At 34.7% G+C, this 19,731-nt stretch overlaps 1 protein-coding gene across 1 annotated transcript; it reads left to right on the top strand.

The window, feature by feature from the left end:
• The first annotated feature begins 201 nt into the window (after positions 1 to 201).
• Positions 202 to 16,707, top strand: LOC129953977 (DNA topoisomerase 2). Its single transcript, XM_056067546.1, has 5 exons — positions 202 to 475; positions 7,951 to 11,970; positions 12,052 to 12,183; positions 12,248 to 12,472; positions 15,824 to 16,707. Exons 2-5 carry the CDS (start codon positions 7,963 to 7,965, stop codon positions 15,887 to 15,889), a joined length of 4,431 nt encoding a protein of 1,476 aa, XP_055923521.1. The 5' UTR covers positions 202 to 475; positions 7,951 to 7,962; the 3' UTR covers positions 15,890 to 16,707.
• Positions 16,708 to 19,731: the final 3,024 nt, after the last annotated feature.

Raw genomic sequence — 19,731 nt, 5'->3', positions numbered from 1 at the left:
CATGAAAACGTCCGTGTTATAGATAACTCATAAAAATATATCCATCACAAAACAACAATCCCACCTGCAATTTTTTTTCCGTCTGACCACACAGATGTCGCTAGTTGTTAAAATTAAAAAAAGTTTCGTTCATGTTCGTTGAGAAAAACAAAAAATCAACGAATGGTACTTCCATTTTGAGATTTTGGCATCTTTGAATTTTTGTTTAGTCGTCGGCTTTGCAACGGACGAAGCCTAATCAATTTTGTTGCAATTTTCTTTGATTTCAAACAACAAGAAAATAATAAAATAATAGACAGCACAGCAGGAGAAAATAAAAATAAACCTGCGAATGCAATAATCGCCGGGACAAACAACAAATAAACTATAATCAATTAATATTATCTTAATTAAGTGTTTTGTTTCGCGTTTGCACAAAGTTGCAAAAAAGTGCTACAGCTTCAAAGTTGAATATTTCTGTTCCCAAGGAAAAAAGGTAAGTACCTACCACTACCCCGGCTATGGCTATCTTCTTAACCAACCTTCCTTATGCATTATGTATATTTTGTTGTTCGTTTTCGATTGTAATTTTATGGTTTTTGCTAAAAGATGGGAAAGTTACAGAATCAAAATGGCGCAATAGTTTAGTTCTCGATTTGTTTTATGAAAAGAAAAAGTAATATTTTTAGCTGTTTTGTTGAATATTATCTTAGTTAGTAGCTTCTATGATGTACTTGATATTCAAGACGAATCGCAGCTATTCCCTATACAACGATCTTGCTTTATTACTTGTTTCTAGCAACTCAAATGAGACATCTACCTACCTCTTGCTTTTAGTCTCTTGAGCCCTTTTTTCTAGCGTTGCAAATGCATGGGTATCAATGTAGTATCTACCCCAAATGGTTTTAACCTATGTTTAACTAAACTGGATTGCGCGGGACATGCCGGCGTCCAAGCGTGTTCCGTCTATTCAATGTACTTGCCTAGTTAATGTTTAATTTTGTTTTGTATCAATTGACTTTTTTAAAGAAAAATACGAGAAAACTTATGTTTTATGCTTATTTATCAAACATATTTGTTAGTTTGGTCTGTAAATTTTGTGATTCACTCGAATAATTATTCGTTATCAGGGTGAAAATAGCAGATAGTTATGTACTTAGGTGAAAAATAGTTATTTTATTTCATCATTTATAGTTATAGAAAATAGGTAAATAAAAATGTATACCTTTGAAATAGATACATTAATAATTGTTTTAGGGTTAGGGAGGCTAGAAATGTATAGCACATGATTAAAATAAATTAGAAAGGCGAACGCTTGTGTTTTCAATTTTTTTAAAGGTATTTGGTCTGTATCTTTGGTACAGTAGAGTTGCTCGATAGTAAATTGATATTTTTAGAACACGAACTTGTAAATGGCATCTCTCAAAACTGCCAAAAGCACATCACTTACTACCTATATGAAACTAATGTACGAAAGTTTTGATTTTTAAAATTAAACAACTATAAAAACGTACGATTTCTTAATGGTTGATGCTTGGTCCGTGCAATTTGAAAGTATTACGGAAATTAGTAGGCTTCATAGATACAAAAATAAAATACTATTAAAAGTATCATACACGCCTATTCTGCTATAAGATTCGTTCGAATCTTTCGATTCACGTGAATGATTCGTTACATTTACTTCAAAATATATCGTGCATCCTTTGAATGCAAAACTTTAACAATATTTATTATTGGATTTCTAAAGGCAATCTTATTGTTTAAATTTTATTTCGCTATCAATTTATAAGCATTTTCAAGCAATTTCTTTTATCCTGGCGGATAGCAGAATACAAACATTCACGTGAACGTTTAGCAGAATAGGGCTGATAGTAAATAGGTCATAGGAGCATACAATAACTTCGCAGTTCAAAAATTGTTTTACTTTAACCGATAGGCGTTTTTTATTTTTATTAAGCTCAGAGTAGTCAATACAAGATCTGTACCTATTCCTTTTTTAGCTCAAACACATCAGAGCGTTCATGTTGTATTTGTTTTTTTTTTAATCGGAGTTAGATTAGATTCCGCTCTATGAACCCAAAACGAATAAAATGACTGAGCTAATGGTTTTGTAAAAAGTTCTAGCTAATAATAAGTATGTATCGTAATGTATATACCAAACAAAAAATAAGCTTAATATTTTAATAGAAAGTCTTTACTCAACGTTTTTAAAACAAGTAAATTTTAATTTATTTGTTTAAACTATAAATAAAACGAACAAATGTTTAAAAACTTAACTTAAGAGCATGTAAAAGTATAACCTTATAACAAATGCCTATTTTTTTCAAAATTAAACTCAAAGTGTTCTGTTTAAGAGTGTACTCGACATGCTTAAACTCTAAGCTGTGTTCTGCTTAGAGTTTAAAAATGAAAAAAAGTATAATAATAAAATATATTATATAGGTATATTATTATGATTAACGAGAGGTTTTTTAAAAGCTTTCGGAAATCAAAATAAACACAATTCAGAAAAATTCATAAAATCTTTATTTAAGTCTATAGTACGGTGGATATGATTTAATATTTGAAGAATATTTTTAAAAGTTGAACAACAAAACAACTTTTATTTAAATAAGGTCGGAATAATTTTTTTTATTTCACTAGTCCAATCATTGCATCCTCATCAAGTCTGTTCCTAATTTTCGTTTTGAGTAATGTTACTTTTGAAAATAATCTTTCAGTGTTGGCTGAAGAATGTGGTAGTGAGAATACCTCAAATATAAATTTAGACTAGAGTAGATATGCCAAGCTATCATCGGCTAGTTTGATTTGGTCGTTTTCATTTGATTGGCCATTTGTTTTAATGTTTGAATTCACTAGCATTCTCCATTCATTATCTATCTTGATAACAATCTTCACCCACTAGATTTGAAAAATGTTAAGAGGAAAAATTGACTGAACATTTTTGTTTACAACATTTGTTATTGATTCCATATCTGTGAAGACTCTGTTGCTGAAGTTGAATCTGGAATATAATTGCTTAGTACCCTTAACTAAGAAGGAAAAACAACAGCATTGGAAGCCTTGAACAATTTGTTTGCCAATCGAAAAATTTTCCAAAAAAAAAGCGTTACTTTTACGCCGTAATACATTTCCCAAACGAAAGTTGATTTCTGGGACTTATATAATCTATATTTTTAAAATTAAGTTTTCAAAAAACTATTGGTTTTCTTATTCTTTTTTGAAGGAAAATTTGAAAAATCATGAGATTTTCAATAAATTCATGAGATCATGAGATGTGGGTGAAAAATCATGATAAATCATGAGATTCGGCAACACTGTTGGCACCGTCTTGTCACTGCATGTCATGTTATTGAAGCTGTTTCATTTTAAACAAAACAAAATTGTTATTATACTACAGTAGTACTATCCATGTAGAGTAACATTGCAATTCGCATCATCTTTGAAGAAACAAATTCCAATGATTTCGCCAGCCCGTTAACCGCTCCAAAACAGTGACTTTTTCTATTTTCATTGGTGACTCTTTCCATACAGGCAGTTTTGCTTGTTCACATATCCATTCAACCAGAAATGAGCTTCACAATTTTTTGATAAAAAATTTAATTTGCGATCAACTTTCCAAGAGCCCATTCACTAAAAACTCGTCGTTGTGATAGCCGTGTTGCTCCAATTTTTGCATTAGCTGAATTTTGAAAAGCTTCACACCTAAATCACAAAATTGAAAAACTTAGTGGAGTAACAAAGTTCCCATTGCTGCTAATGGCGCTGAAACGACAATTTACCGCCGTCACTGACAATGACCGATACCATTGAGATATTTTCCTCAGTTCGAACTCAACCTATGTGTTTGGCCATTAATATTTGTAACTTTAAGTCATTCCAGTCTATCAAAATTCTACACAACTTAACTTCTGCAATATAATTAGCAAAAAAACGGGTTATTTCAAAAATGTTTTTTAGTTTTTAAATTGTATATTTTGATTGTGCATATGTACTGTATGAGCTCGATTTTCGGACTTGACTCTAGCGCAACTTTCTATCCTTTTAATTCTCTATTCCTACCGTTAATTTTAAACAAGTTAACCTGAACAAATTTACTTGTAAAAACAATACACATAAAACGCATCCATTTCTTTGTTCATTTGAATGGGCTGCGATTTGAAAAATAAAAAAAGAAAGAAGTGATATTTTATCAGAATTAAAAAATGTTTTTTTTTTTTTAAAGATAATGGTATTGTTGATATGCCACATTAAAGGAGAGGAAAGTGCTTTTAGACCATTTGTAGCTAGAGCTGAAGGCAACACAAAATATTCTTTTTAATAAATCGCTCAAATCTTCAATTTTTTCTGAAATTTAGAAGAGTTCCGACATATACATAGAAATAAAAAATTATCGTCTTATTGCAAAACTGTCCGTCATCTCTAAATTATTTGAGTCCATTATTTGTAAAGTCATATCGTTTAATTTTAAGTCTACAATATGTGACAGTCAACCTGGTTTTGTTCAAAATAAGTCAACAGTTACTAACCTCTTTCATTTCGGTTCTTTTTGTTTAGATTCGTTTAAAAAATGGAAATAAGTTGACTATGTTTTCACAGACTTCAATAAAGTCTTTGATTAATTGTGTCATAAAACGTAAACTTCCAAACTTAAATCCCAAGGTTAAAATAAATTTGTTAATTGGGTTTCGTCGTACTTATATAATAGATCATAGAGCGTAGTTTCAAGGAATGTGTGGTCATCATATTTTTATACCAACCCTGGCGTGCCACAAGGTAGCCACTTAGGACCGTTACTGTTTATTTTGTACGTTAACGACTTACCTTCTATTATAAAACACTCATCTGTTTTAATTTACACTGATGACATTAAAATTTTCAAACGTATTGACTCACTTGATGACTGTTTACTCCTACAAGATGATCTAAATAGTTTTCGCGAATGGTGTTTTATAAATAAGCTTTTACTAAACATAGACGAATGTTAATCAATGTGTTTTACACGCAAACAAAATGTTTTGACTTTCAATTATAAATTAGTCTCTTCTTATTTAAACTCTCTCTGATACCTAGGTATTATTCTTGATTCAAAATTAACTTTTACAAATCATTATGACTATTCTTAAAAAAGCAAATAAAACACTCGGATTTATAAAACGGTTTTAACATGATTTTCGCTACCATTATATTCTTAAACTTCTTTATATATCATTTGTAAGACCAATAAACAGAATAGAAGGAGTACAAAGAAGATTCAGGCGCTTCTGCCTCTGTTTCTTCCCATGGTCCAATAGGCTCATGCTCATAAATCTTCCATCGTTTCTACGCACAGAGAGTACATTCACCTGTGCTTCATTATAAAATTAATCAATGGGTCAGTCATATCACCATCAATTCTGGAAAAATTAAACGTTCCGTTTAAGTATTAGAAGACACGTTCCTTTACATCCTTTATCAAGTAGATCGAATTATTGTAAAAACAGTCCAATGGATTTCAGTTTTCAACAAGTATATTCCGTAAGCGATAATTTTAAAAGAAAACATTTAAAGTAACATTTTTCAATACTTCAGTTTAGCTTTTTTCTTGCAAATTGCTTAAAGCATTGTAAAATTATAAATCTAAGAATAAATGTAATATTAGTCTAAAGTTCTAACGTTAGTTTGTAAAACGAATTCAATAAATAAAAGAGAGGACAATTTTAATTAAAAGCATTAATTCCCAAAAAAACACAAAATTTCAAAATATCCAACGCTTTAATTTTTCTTTAAATTTCGAACATTTCGTTTTCATACTTAAAAAAATATTTAATATAAACAAATATAACCCAGTAAGTGCAAAAACCACGGTTACTGCAACTGTCCCAATTCCTATTAGTTGCGTTTGCTTTTATAGGATATGGATTTTATCTTTTTTTCACAATTTTGTGATTTAAAATTGGTGGTTTTTCTTCGTATTCAAGGAAACGGAAAAATCATTCAAATCAATTTTTGGAACATATAGAGTAAAACAAATGTTCTTTAAAAACTTTCAAGAACCATTGTCAGTTGTACTTCGGTCTGAACCCGTATTTAAAAGTTGCATTACACAAAGATGCTTTTTTCTGCAGCTAGCTACAATGCAAAGTAGTAACCGGGGCGTGGTGGTTAGTGTGTGGGGCTGTTCTGGTTGATTTGGAAATATCTTTGACACCGTATGGTAGAGAGTCTTTACCTAAAACTGAGCAGGCTTGGCATAAGCAAACTATTGTTGTATATACTTTATGATATGCTTAACGGTAGAAAGTTTGTTGTCAAAAGTGGCAATGTAACTTTTTAGTATTTATTTATTTTCTTGATTATCTTACACTTTAAGATACAATATCTTATTTATAGTGTAGCTTGTAAAATGTACATAATTGATTTAAATTCAAGATTTACACATTTTTACAAATTTGCGAATTTAACTTAATCTATGCATTATTAAAGTAAAGTTTAAGTTCCTTTCCCATTTGTTTCGTGTTATTAATACTTTCTTGTTATTAATACTTTTTATTTCTCGCGGAAATGAGTTGACAAAAAACTGGCGTTCAGATGTTAGACAATGAAAACGCGGAATTACTAGATCACGACATCTGTTAGAGTTGAAAAAGTTAAATTCATTGTAAAGATACTTCTCCTTCTACCAAAACATTCCAAATTAACTATGGTCTTCAACAGGGAGCAGTGAATTCTCCGATTCTCTTCAGCATTTACACTAGTGATCTGATAGGTAATCTTACAAAGGAAATTTGCGTACGCCGACGATCTAATCGCGTACAGAACGGCGCGAAAGGTTGATTATTAGAATTCTCTTCCAGAACTCTCTTAGAATTCTGTTCCGGACTACGTTGGCTAGGGTCACGCGGGATACTTGCAAGATCGTCATCGTTGATCTTCACGGGCAGCGATAAACGGGCAAAAGGGTAGTGAAGTACCTCGGTATCTGGTTAGATCAGTATTTATATTTCGATAGGCATATAAAAGCTGCTCTGATCAGGGCCAGAGGAGCCTTCGCTATGACAAAACGGCTTATTTACAGCAGTCGGCTAGACCCCAGAGTGAAGGTAATTTACTACATGGCCCTCGTACGGCCGATGATCGTTTATGGTTGGGCTTTTACTATTCCAACGATATCCTAGACAACAGGGCTCGAATCAACAGAATTGACAATTTCGTGATAAGACTTGTTTCACATTAATTTTCGAGGCGTTCTATCCGACCGATGAGTATTTTGAGAGTGCATGCTTGAGCGGCTTTATTCCACCAGAGGCATTCCTCTTTTTAGATAGATGCGGTCTGATACAGGATAGATTGGCAGTTCAGCTAATTTACCACGTCAGACGACGAACCGTGGATAGGCGACTCCTGTACAATCGGGACGTCATGGTACAAGGCAAAGCAGAGCTCCTTCGGTTCAGTAGGGCTGTGTTCGAACGGGACCGAATTGATAGGGTGAAGCAGGAGAATTAATTTTGGCTTCAATCGGTACTTGATAGTGGGTAGTCGGGATGGGGTTTAAAGCCTTAGCAGACTAACAAACTTGTTTTATAGTTTTAGGCTTTCATTTTAAGTAGAATAGGCATGGTGGCACAAAAAGATATTGACACTTGTAGGTTTTGTAACATCCACGAAGAAACACCTGATCACATTTTAGAATAATGCAGTATACTCATGCACCCAAATAATAGACACATAAGGCAACTCAAAAAAACTCAAGATATAAACTTGAAGCAGAACAGTTGAAATATTCTTATCCAGTTCTAGAAATTGGCACAATAAATCTTTAAGTCACAATGCCTTGTTTGTTAAACTAATAGCTAAGTAGGTAATTTTTTAACGCAACAAACGACAATCCTTATACACAAGGCGTACAAAAAACAAATTAAGGAAATAACCTTACAAACTATAAAGTTCCAAGTTCCTTTGACCTGAACATTTTTTCTTTACTTTCAGTCCACTTCAACAATGCAGAATGGCAGCACCCCCTCGGGGGGATCTAAACAGGTCTCTATTGAAAAAATGTACCAGAAAAAATCCCAACTGGAACACATCCTCCTTCGTCCTGACACTTACATTGGATCCGTCGAACAAACCAAAGAACTTATGTGGGTTTTTAATACGGAAACAAATAAAATGGTCCAAAAGGAATTGTCCTTTGTCCCGGGTCTCTACAAGATCTTCGATGAAATCCTTGTCAACGCTGCCGACAACAAACAACGTGACAAGAGTATGTCGTGCATAAAAATCGACATCGATCAAGAGAAAAATACCATATCCATCTGGAATAACGGACAAGGTATACCGGTTACAATGCACAAGGACGAAAAAATGTATGTGCCAACAATGATCTTTGGACACTTGCTAACATCTTCCAATTATAATGATGACGAGAAAAAGGTTACCGGTGGTCGTAATGGTTACGGAGCCAAATTGTGCAACATTTTCAGTACTTCTTTTACACTCGAAACTGCGACGAAGCAATTTAAGCGCAGCTTCAAGCAAACTTGGGGATCCAACATGACAAAAGCTTCGGAGCCGAAAATCAAGGATTTTGCTGGAACTGACTTCACGAAGGTCACCTTCTCACCAGATCTGACCAAGTTCAAGATGGATAAGCTAGACGATGATATTGTGGCTCTGATGTCGCGACGTGCCTACGATATCGCAGCCGCCACCAAGGGAGTGTCTGTATATTTGAATGGCAACAAGTTGCCAGTCAAGAACTTCAAGGATTACATAGACTTATACATCAGCAACAGCGAGGATACCGGCGCACCAGTGAAGGTTGTTCATGAGAGCTGCAGTGATCGTTGGGAAGTTGCCGTCTGTGCCTCGGACAGAGGTTTTCAACAAGTCTCGTTTGTAAACTCGATAGCTACAACTAAGGGTGGACGTCATGTTGACCATGTCGTCGACAATGTCATTAAACAGTTGATCGAGAACATAAAGAAGAAGAACAAGGGAGGAATCAATATTAAGCCTTTCCAAGTCAGATCTCACCTGTGGGTGTTTGTGAATTGCTTGATTGAGAACCCCACATTCGATTCCCAAACCAAGGAGAACATGACATTGCAACCGAAGAGTTTTGGCTCTAAATGCACTTTGTCGGAGAAGTTCGTAAATAATGTTTCTAAGTCGGGTATTGTTGAAGCGGTCCTGACATGGGCCAAGTTCAAAGCCCAGACTGATCTTGCCAAAACCAGTGGCAAGAAGAATACCAAAATCAAGGGAATTCCAAAGTTGGAAGACGCCAACGAAGCCGGTACTAAAAATTCCCATCTGTGCACACTGATTCTGACCGAGGGAGACTCAGCCAAGTCTTTAGCTGTGTCTGGTCTTGGTGTTATTGGTCGGGACTTATATGGGGTGTTCCCGCTGCGAGGTAAGCTGCTGAATGTACGCGAAGCTACCCATAAGCAAATTCTGGAAAACGCTGAAATAAATAACTTGATCAAAATTGTCGGCCTGCAGTACAAGAAGAAGTATCTCGAACTCGATGACTTGAAATCGTTGCGCTATGGCAAGATCATGATCATGACTGATCAGGATCAGGACGGTTCGCATATCAAAGGTCTGTTGATCAATTTCATCCACACCAATTGGCCAGAGTTGCTGCGTCTGCCCTTCCTCGAAGAATTCATAACCCCCATCGTGAAGGCCACCAAAAAAGACGAGGAATTGAGCTTCTATTCTTTGCCAGAGTTTGAGGAGTGGAAGAACGATACACCCAATAATCACACGTACAATATAAAATACTACAAAGGTTTGGGAACTTCGACCTCCAAGGAGGCGAAAGAATATTTCCAGGACATGGAAAAACACCGAATCTTGTTCAAGTACGACGGATCTAACGACGATGACAACATCGTTATGGCCTTCTCCAAGAAGTGTATCGAAAACCGTAAAGACTGGCTGCGCAATCACATGGACGAATGTAAGCGAAGGAAACTTTTGGGTCTTCCGGAGAAATACCTTTACACCAAAGGTACAAAAAGTGTATCCTATGCAGAGTTCATCAACTTGGAGTTAGTTCTCTTCTCGAATGCCGACAATGTGCGCTCCATTCCATCGATGGTCGATGGCTTCAAACCCGGTCAGCGGAAGGTGATGTTCACTTGCTTCAAACGTAACGACAAGCGAGAAGTTAAGGTCGCACAGTTGTCTGGTTCGGTTGCCGAAATGTCAGCTTACCATCACGGAGAGGTGTCTTTGCAAATGACCATTGTCAATTTGGCCCAAAACTATGTTGGCTCTAATAATTTGAACCTCCTAGAGCCCCGCGGTCAGTTTGGTACAAGATTGACTGGTGGAAAGGATTGTGCTAGTGCTCGTTACATTTTCACTATTATGTCTCCCTTGGCTCGTCTGATATTCCATCCCGCTGATGACCCACTGCTCCAATACGAAGTAGATGATAATCAGAAAATCGAACCGGTCTGGTATATGCCAATCATTCCAATGGTTCTGGTCAATGGAGCTGACGGTATCGGAACAGGTTGGTCAACCAAAATTCCCAATTACAACCCCCGAGACTTGATTTCGAACCTTAGACGTATGCTTAACAAGGACGAACCCCACGTAATGCATCCGTTCTATAAGAACTTCAAGGGAGTCATTGACTATGTTTCTGACAATCGTTATGTGATTGCTGGCAACATCCAGGTTGTTCAGAACGATAAGGTAGAAATCACAGAATTGCCTGTGGGAACATGGACTCAGACCTACAAGGAGAACGTTCTTGAACCTCTGCTTCACGGAACCGAAAAGATCAAGGCCGTAATTTCTGATTACAAAGAATACAACACTGATACAACGGTGAAATTCGTGATTACGTTTGCACCGGGAGAATTCGATCGCCTTTACCACGAAGATGGTGGCTTCCATAGGGTGTTCAAGCTAACAACCAGTTTGTCCTGCAATCAGATGCACGCATTTGATCATGTCAACTGCCTCCGAAGATTCCCAACGGCTGTGGACATTCTCAAGGAGTTCTTCCCTCTTCGTTTGGATTACTATGGAAAGCGCAAGGAATATCTTGTCGGCCAGCTTACTGCCCAGGCTGACCGTCTTTCCGATCAAGCTCGTTTTATTGTGGAAAAGTGCGACAGAACCATTGTGGTTGAAAACAAGAAGCGTAAGGTGATGATTGATGAACTCATTAAACGTGGCTACCGACCCGATCCGGTCAAGGAGTGGCAGGAACGTATCAAACTGGATCAAGATGAGGAAGTTGATGAAGATGACGGCGAGGCAGAGGAAGCCGAAACGTCTGCGGTGAAGAAGGAGAAAAAGCCAGTCGATCCAGAGAAGGCATTCCAGAAGTTGACCGATGTCAAGAAATTTGATTACCTATTGGGTATGTCAATGTGGATGTTGACGGAAGAGCGCAAGAACGAACTGCTTAAGCAACGTGATCAGAAACTCGCTGAATTGGCAGCCCTTAGGGCTAAAACCATTGAAATGTTGTGGCTTGACGATCTCGATGATTTGGAAAAGAAAATGGACGAGGTCGAAGAAAAAGAGCGTCTTGAGGAACTAGGTATAAATAAGAAGACTGCCAAGGCCATGGCAAGTAAGGCAAAGGCAAATGTAGCCTTGAAGAAGCGTGGAGCTGCCAAGGCCGGCAAAGATGATGTCTTCCCCGATCCGAGGGGCGTTGAAGTTAAATTCAAGTTGACAGCTGAAATTTTGAAAAAATACGAAATGGCATCCAAAAACGCAGGCCCCAAAAAGGTCAAAAAGGAGAAGGGCGTGACAGGTGATAACTCGGTGACAGAGACCGGCGGCGAGGAAGTGGATGAGTTTGATGCTTTGATTGAGGGTGGTGTTAAAGTTGAAGGGGCTAAAGTTAAGAAGGAACGCGTCAAAAAAGAACCTGGTGCAGCAAAGGAACCTAAAAAAGCCGGTGCTCCGAAGAAAAAGACCGATGGCTTGAAGCAGTCAACTTTGAACTTTGACAAGCCGAAAAGAGGTGTAAGTAAATGAGTCAAATTAATTTTTTGTTGTTTGGGTTTTGTAAGTTGTTTAATTTCAATTTTATTTTATTGATTTTAGCGTAAGAAGAAAATAACTTCTGATGATGAAGAAGACCTAGGTGAAGTCACTGACTGCAGTGATATTGAAGTGAAAAAGAAAGTCTCAGTTGCACCCAGAGGCGATAGGCCAGGTCGACGAGCAGCAGCACAGGTAAGGATATTTTTTTTATACATTTGTTTATTCATATATTATATTTATTTGTATTAATTTATAGAAAGTAAACTACTCGGGAATTCTTGATTCTGATCAAGAGGAAGATGACGATGAAGAACTTGTTCTTCATGACAACAAAGCAGTCGCAGAAGTTAGTCATAGAATGGAGTTATTGTCGGAAGATGACAAGAGTATGAATTCCGCGTCTGATGGTGAATCGCCAATTCAAGCTGTCAAAAGGTCGAGGAAGAAGAATTCAAGTGACAGCGAAGAGGAATCAAAATCTGTAAGTTTTATTTTTTAACTAAATTTGAATCGATCAATTTGTTGTTTCATCAATCAAACTGTACAAAAATATGTTGTTTATGTGGAAATATTTACCAAGCCTTTGGGTATTTTTTGTGCCAAGTGAATCTCCCTCGAACAAAAATCCAATTCAATGACAATTAAATTTCTCTCTATCATTCCGAGAGATTTATGTTTCTAATGTTTCTTAGAGGGAGAAAATTTAATTGGTAATAACTCCGCAATAAATAAACCCACATGTCAGTGAACGTAACAGATTTGGCATATTCTTGACTTAAAACGTGCTTGACATCTCAGAGCAGCTTTTATATTAAAACGCTGCATAATATTAATGCACGCCACGCGGCTCTGCATATTTTCAAATCATTTTTGCAGAAGTTGTATGGACAAGTAAGAGGAGCAAACAATTACACACCTTCTCTGTACTTGCCCGGGTTTGGTTCACAAACGACGTAAGATCCTACACACTGATATCACTAGGCTCTTTAGACTCTTTAGAAGAATGTCTTAAGATTGTTGTGACATCGTAATGGGCCAAGAATTGACCTAAGTGTGTCTAACTCTATCCATGCAAGGTAATCTAATCTAATCTAACATAATCCCAATAAAAGGGAATGGGCTACCATTTGCCAAAAATTAATATGTATGTCGTTAAAAAGCTTCGCTTTGGTTCCAAATTTTTTGTTTGGACACAAAGCTGAAAACCATTGGGATTAGGCATTATATGGAAAGAAAGATTGCAAGTAGTGTGCCATTAAAATGACAGTATTGGTCACTTTTCTGAATGAAATCTATGGACTTTTTTAGTCGCTTATTTAAGCCAAATCCTATTGTTTAGGACACACAAAATACTCCTACTTTGGTAAACGACAAAGTGCTTAATCATTCAAAGAAGTCACCTTTCTGGCACTGAATAGAAAACCAAATCGAATGTTATTATTAATATTGGGCTAAACAGTAAATGTACACTGTACAGCCCATTCTTGGCTTCTAGCTGGGCAGGTCCCATATTCTCCTTTTTTTTAGTTTTAGCTGGTGTAGATCAGGCGATGATCAATCCGAATTTTGGGTTGATGTTATCAATATCTATCGCATCTGATGTTTTTTTTCAAACCATCAAATGTTGGGCGTGTTATTGGAAGATGAAAAACTCTAAAATTTTTACTACAAATACAAATACCAATAGATCAAATATCGTTTGTTTGTAATTTTATGATGGCTAAACAGTTAAATAGCCATTTCTTCAGTGGGTGGTCCAGAAGCTGTTGAGAAAATTGTTAAACTGACAAACTTGCAAAAAGTTTAATTATCTTATCTTGATGGCTAAATAGAGGAGGTATCTCCCCCATCGAGGAAAACGATAAAAAAAATGTCCATTTGGAAAAACTACCGGAATGTTTTTTTTTTAGTTCTTGAAAATCGAATCGATGAATAAATATTGACCTACATCACAATAATTTGACATTTAACAATTTGTCAAGTAAGCATTTTATAAGGTGTTCACTAAGTAGTTCTGCCTTACTGGAACCGTAGGCTCCACCTTTGATTTCATATCGGGAATTCCTCCGCTGCTGTCTGGATAAGAAGTGCCTTAGTGGAAACACCCCCCCCCCCATATTTGCTACCCCCAACAACTTTCTTCTGGGGTTGGGACCCAACCTCCAGTTGAGGTTATAGGCACCCGAAGCGGTTACCATGGGAATAAGCTATCAGTGTCAAAATAAACTATGGTTTCAAAAAAAACAACCACTGGATTCCTGGATCCCTGTATTTTGGCTAGGAGTTTCTGTAAATAATGTAGTTTCTCACTTTCTATGCCTAAAGTTCTTATTCTTCCTATCACAAAGGCAGAGGTCACCACGATCCTTGTGTCTAATAAAAGGTATATCAATTTTTTCAAATGATTAAGAAAGATCTACTGTAGATAAATTGGAAATGGAAATTTCTATTTGAGCTAGGATCTTGTGTGGACTTAAGGTCTATTCGCATGAGACTGATCGACAAATGAATGAATAAATGTAATTTTAAATCATTTTTGTGCAAGAAAAATGTGGAAATATAGCTTAGGTTATTAGAGACCAGTTATAGCTATCATTGAAAATATCCGGGAAAATGTTTGAATCGATATTGGATTATGTTTCCCTTCGATTAATAATGAAAAATATATACTTTTCGATCGGAAATCACCCACATAATTTTTTTTTTGAGAAAAAAAGTGTAATTGCACATTTGTTTTTCTCTAAAAATGTATTTTTCTATTTTCCGGACGGAAATTCATTTTCCTGAACAGCTGATACTTTTATGTTCAAAAGTGAAACGAATTGTTCCAACGATTCCAATGAGAGATATCTGTCAGTAAAAGTTTTTCGGAGGATTTCAATCAGGAAGCTATAAACGACCTGTTAAGAAAATTCCAATGTCAGTGATGAAAACCAATGAAAGCTATAACTGTCGCCTTAAAATTAGATTTTTCATTGCCAAAATAAGAGAAATTGAAGAAAACAAAATTTTCCTCTCGTATTGCACTGACATGAGTTCCACATACGATCCACACTTCAATGAATAAAATAGGTGCGCAGGCGTCTTGCACTAAAAATTTCATTCTAGTCGTTGTTGTGCATTTGTAATGACGAATAAAAGCAAGCCAGCCATATAAAAGATATGTCATAATGGGCGATTATTCATCCATTCCGTGTTCGCTCTCATATGAATAGTCATAGTCGCACACGGATAAATAAGACGTCGCGATTGCCATAAGATTTCTGCGCGTAATGACACGTGCACTGTCTTCTTGGATATACCGATACGTCTTAGTTTTTCTCTTTCGACCTAATTCCGGGCGCAAAAAATCGTTAAAAGCTGTTGGTAGGGTTCGCCGTTAACCATTCTATCAAAAAAATGTTGACGGATGCCATTAAGACTCATGCCGCTACTTCCATAAATTCGGTGACCTTCGGCGAATCAATAGGCTGCTCTTGAGTCACCTACGGGTTCTCCTACCACCAGTAACAAACATTTCTGGAATTGTAACTGTCTAAGAATCACTATGGCTAAAAAAGCACAATGGTGGTTCGTTATAGTACAAAATGCACATTCTTCTTCGTTTCAACGCCGCAAGATTTGTTTCCCAAACTTAAGTAGACAATTTAAAAAAAAATGATGTAGGTTATAAAACGATAAGGAAATTTTTAATTCGCGATAGTTTCCCATTTACAAACAAACAACATCTTCAAACATTTGCAAAGTAAGCGTTAACCCCATAAGTAATCTGTTCACATTGTTTTTCAAATTAATTAATCAATTTTATTTTATTTGACATTTTTTTTTACAGATAAGTCATAAAAAGAAAAAGACGATTGTGATCGCCGATTCCAACAGCGATTCGGACTTTGAATAAAAATAATAATACAAAAACAAAAACTTGAAATAATAATTAGTATTTATTTCGATTAATATTATTAACAAATGTATTTTTGGCAATTATTTATTGCCATTTTTATCAATCATCTTCACTCCATTCAAAAATATTGGAATTTTACATTATTATCGGCTAGAAAAAAATATATATTAATCGAGAATGTAAAATGATTAAAGTTAAGAAAACAAAAAACAAACTTTTTATTCACAGAAATGATTAAATTATAAACAATTAGAAAACAACACTTGCATTCATCGTAGATTCAAAACAAACAAAATCATCTCCGAGTAATATGTGTTTTAACAATGAGTATTTATTTATGATGTTGTTTTCTTTTCTTTAGTGTCTTTAGTTTTTTTTTTCTTATTTTAAATTATGTAGAAAAATTTGGGAGTTCTAATTTTGTGTTTTAGTTTTTCTTTTAAGTTTCATAAATTTCAATTTTTTTTTAATTTATGTTGCAATTTTATTTGCCTTGATTTTGAAACTAAAAGAACAATGTCTGTATTTTTTTTACCGTAATAATGAAACTTATTTCGAATATTTTTAATATGCAAATAAATATATATTATATAATGGATGGCAATTGTCTGATCTCTACAAATATTGTAGTGAAGATCAAACTAAAGAAATTTATAATATAATATCAAGAATAATAATTATTGCCAGGAGAATTTATATACATTTGTACTGTTTGCTCTGATATTCTTTGTACATATTTTATAGATATTAAACACAAAAATACACTTACATTGTCGTAGTAAAATAAATAAAACAAAAAATAAAATAAATAAAACTTTGTTTTTCTTAATTATTAGTTTGCGTTCGTGAAATAAGATTGCTTGTTAAGGAAGCGACTCGACGGAACGATCGTATCATTGATTCTAAATTTGAAAATCATAGAAAGACAATTTACTGATGGTTTTGAAGTCGGTAATTATAAGGCGCGAAGATTTAAATCGAATGAAAACAAGTTGCTTCATATTCTCTAGTCAAGCCACTCAGGTGCTAAAAAAAAACACCGAACAGCTCAGCAGCTTCATAGTCGTTTAAGAACATCATTTAATTAAATTTCTGATGATGCTATTTCGTTAGTATGATCGTTAGTAGAGGGACACAGCAAGGTGGTGTTCTATCCCCTCCTCTGGGACCTAGTGGTAAATGAAATCCCAACTAGTCTGAATGCGGAGGGTTTCAGATTGATGCCTATACGGACGACGTTGCTATAGCGGTTTCAGGAAAGCATCTTCACACCTTAAAAGAACTCTTTCAAAATGCCTTAGACAGACTAATACTTTGGGTTGATCGGTGTGGACTGGGTGTTAACCCACACAAAACCGATTTAGTTTATTTTCGAGAAGATACAAAATTCCATTCATCAACCCTCCCTCTATTAAAGGAATCCAATTAAAATTCCCAAGACCTGGGTCTTGTTTTAGAAAAAAAAACTAAATTGGAAAAGCAATTTAAAGTAAAGAGTCAAAAAAGCTACTGTAGCCTCTCACGTTTCATAAGGGATTCAAACTGGTTTCATTGAGCTTAGTAGGAAGCCTCAAAATTTATGTGGTATGACAAAGGGCCATTAAACTGGCCTTAGTGTCACTTATTCCATCATGGACAACCACTTTAAACTAACCTATCCTAACCTATGGTCGCTTTCGGTAACGCTGTACAAAGTTCTAAAGGAAATTGCTATTAATCATTAACGTTTTACATTTTGAAGATTCGAAAAAATAATAGACAAATTTGGTTGTGATGAAATTGGATGGAATTGGTTATACGTTCGAAGGAGATTCACAAAACTTTTGAGAAAATGAAATATTCCTTGGGAAAAGGTTTTTCCTGTGATTATTTTTTTGAAAAAATGTCTTAGGAGCCAAAAGCTATAGCTCTTTTTTTTTAATATTTAACAAACTAATCCTGTGATTGTTTTTCTTAATGCTGTAGTTACTAAAAAGAATCAATTTTGACTCCTCTTTTAAGGTCTTTATGAAGAAAACTCTTAAGGATTTTAATGAAGAAAAGTTAATAATGTGTTTATTGTACTAATTTTATGTGGAATCCTTATTTTGGACTCGAAATAATCACCGAATTTTAAATGAAGAGTTAATCTTAAACGCCTTAAAGCCGAAAAAACATGTTTAGTTTGCAAAAATATAAGTTTCAGTATCGAGGTTTGCAGTTGCATGTTTGTAGGCACTAGAAAGAGGGGATTAGGGAAGATTATTTGGACCTTAAAGTTTTTTGTTTGTATTAACATTTTAACTAGGAACTTTTGCAAAGGTGTCTGTTTTTTTCTGTTGGATTAATTGGTTTTCATTTGAATTTTTTTTTAAATAAAATATTTTTATCTGACTCATTGCAAACATTTACTGTGGGTATTCATTTGTAAATGTAAGAGATTGTTAGGTGTTAAACGGGGAAAGTAAGACATTTTAAGCGTAGATAAAATTAAGCCTCTCGAATGCTACTTATTTATGATGTTTTATTTAGAGGAATATTTACGCTATGTGTTTGTGAGGAAACAAATGATGGTCAAAAGAGTTTATTGTCGTGCATCTCCATTAAAAAAGCTTAAATGAATAGACAACTGTTCAAAAACGCGAACGAAACTTATACATAAGTACGAGTAATGTTGTTAATTCACGCGAATTTTCAACATTGCCTCAAAAATTCAAACACACATTCTGGATTTTTGCATTCGAGATTTTATTTTTCTAGATTTTGAAATTTCGAGATTTTATTTTCTAGATTTTTGTTTTCGAGATTTTTTCCATTCTAGATTTTTGTTTTCGATATTTTCATATTCGAGATTTTTACTTTCTAGATAATTAATTTCTAGATATCGTGGTAGACCCAGTTGATTGTCACTGTTTTGATAGTCAATTTTGATTATCAACCTTTCTTTGTTCTGTGTAAAGTGATCGCTAAAACTTTACTATTTGCTGGCAGCACTTACCCAAGTTTGGGAAACTGTGTACAAATTGCAACAGGTATAAATGTCATTTCGATCAGCTATTTCGTTTATTGTGTTGAATTTTGAATTTGCAAAGTATTGTTTCTGCGAAAATGTAAGTATACCTCTAACTATACTTAATACTAGTTATAAATTAATAAAAATATTTGTTATATTTTTCAAAACAAAAAATATTCCTTTGTTGAATCTAAGGGCTCAATTTTAATGAAAAGTGGGCATAGAACCGACTGCACAGTCGTTGATAAACACCCCAAGAAGATTTAAAGTTGCAGCCAGTTGAAGGATATAGGAGCAACCGCAAAACATACACAAACGTTTCTTTGGTCAATCGAACATTTTTCAAGAATCTCAAATAAATAATTTGTATACATACATAATATTGTAAATAACTTATTTATAAATTAAATATAATTATAAATATTCATAGAAAGTTACATAGTAACAATAGGTTAGGAACTTCCAAGTTGCTTTATTCCTTAAGTTGATTCTCAGAAGTTAAACTTTTTTATAGTTATTTCTCGTTCTGGTACTCTAATAGTACATTTGCATTGAAGTATACATTACTGTTCACTTATTTTTATTTTAACTTTCATATATTTTCATTTTTCTACTAAATTTTAAATTTAAAGTGGAGCTGAAGTTCACACAAATTATCTTTCTCACAAAAAAATTTATCACAATATATGAAAGTGACACCTAAATAGCTGTCACCAACAAACCATAGTAAAAATGTGATAGTCAATTTGAAAATCACCTTACGTGGAGCAAAATCATCAATTTTGATGGTCAACAATCAACAATCACCTTACGCGATTCCACCCCAGAATACCTCCCTTCTTAACCT

Source organism: Eupeodes corollae, chromosome 1 (assembly GCF_945859685.1).
Source record: "Eupeodes corollae chromosome 1, idEupCoro1.1, whole genome shotgun sequence".
In the NCBI taxonomy this organism is placed as follows: Eukaryota; Metazoa; Arthropoda; class Insecta; order Diptera; family Syrphidae; genus Eupeodes; species Eupeodes corollae.
The sequence above is the reverse complement of the archived record's forward strand: the minus strand, read 5'-3'. Positions and strand labels throughout refer to the sequence as shown.

Coding starts and splice junctions, on each gene's coding strand:
- LOC129953977 (XM_056067546.1), top strand. CDS start 7,963: ATGCAGAATGGCAGCACCCCCTCGGGGGGATCTAAACAGGTCTCTATT. Junction 11,971..12,051: donor TTGACAAGCCGAAAAGAGGT/GTAAGTAAATGA, acceptor TATTGATTTTAG/CGTAAGAAGAAAATAACTTC. Junction 12,473..15,823: donor GCGAAGAGGAATCAAAATCT/GTAAGTTTTATT, acceptor TTTTTTTTACAG/ATAAGTCATAAAAAGAAAAA.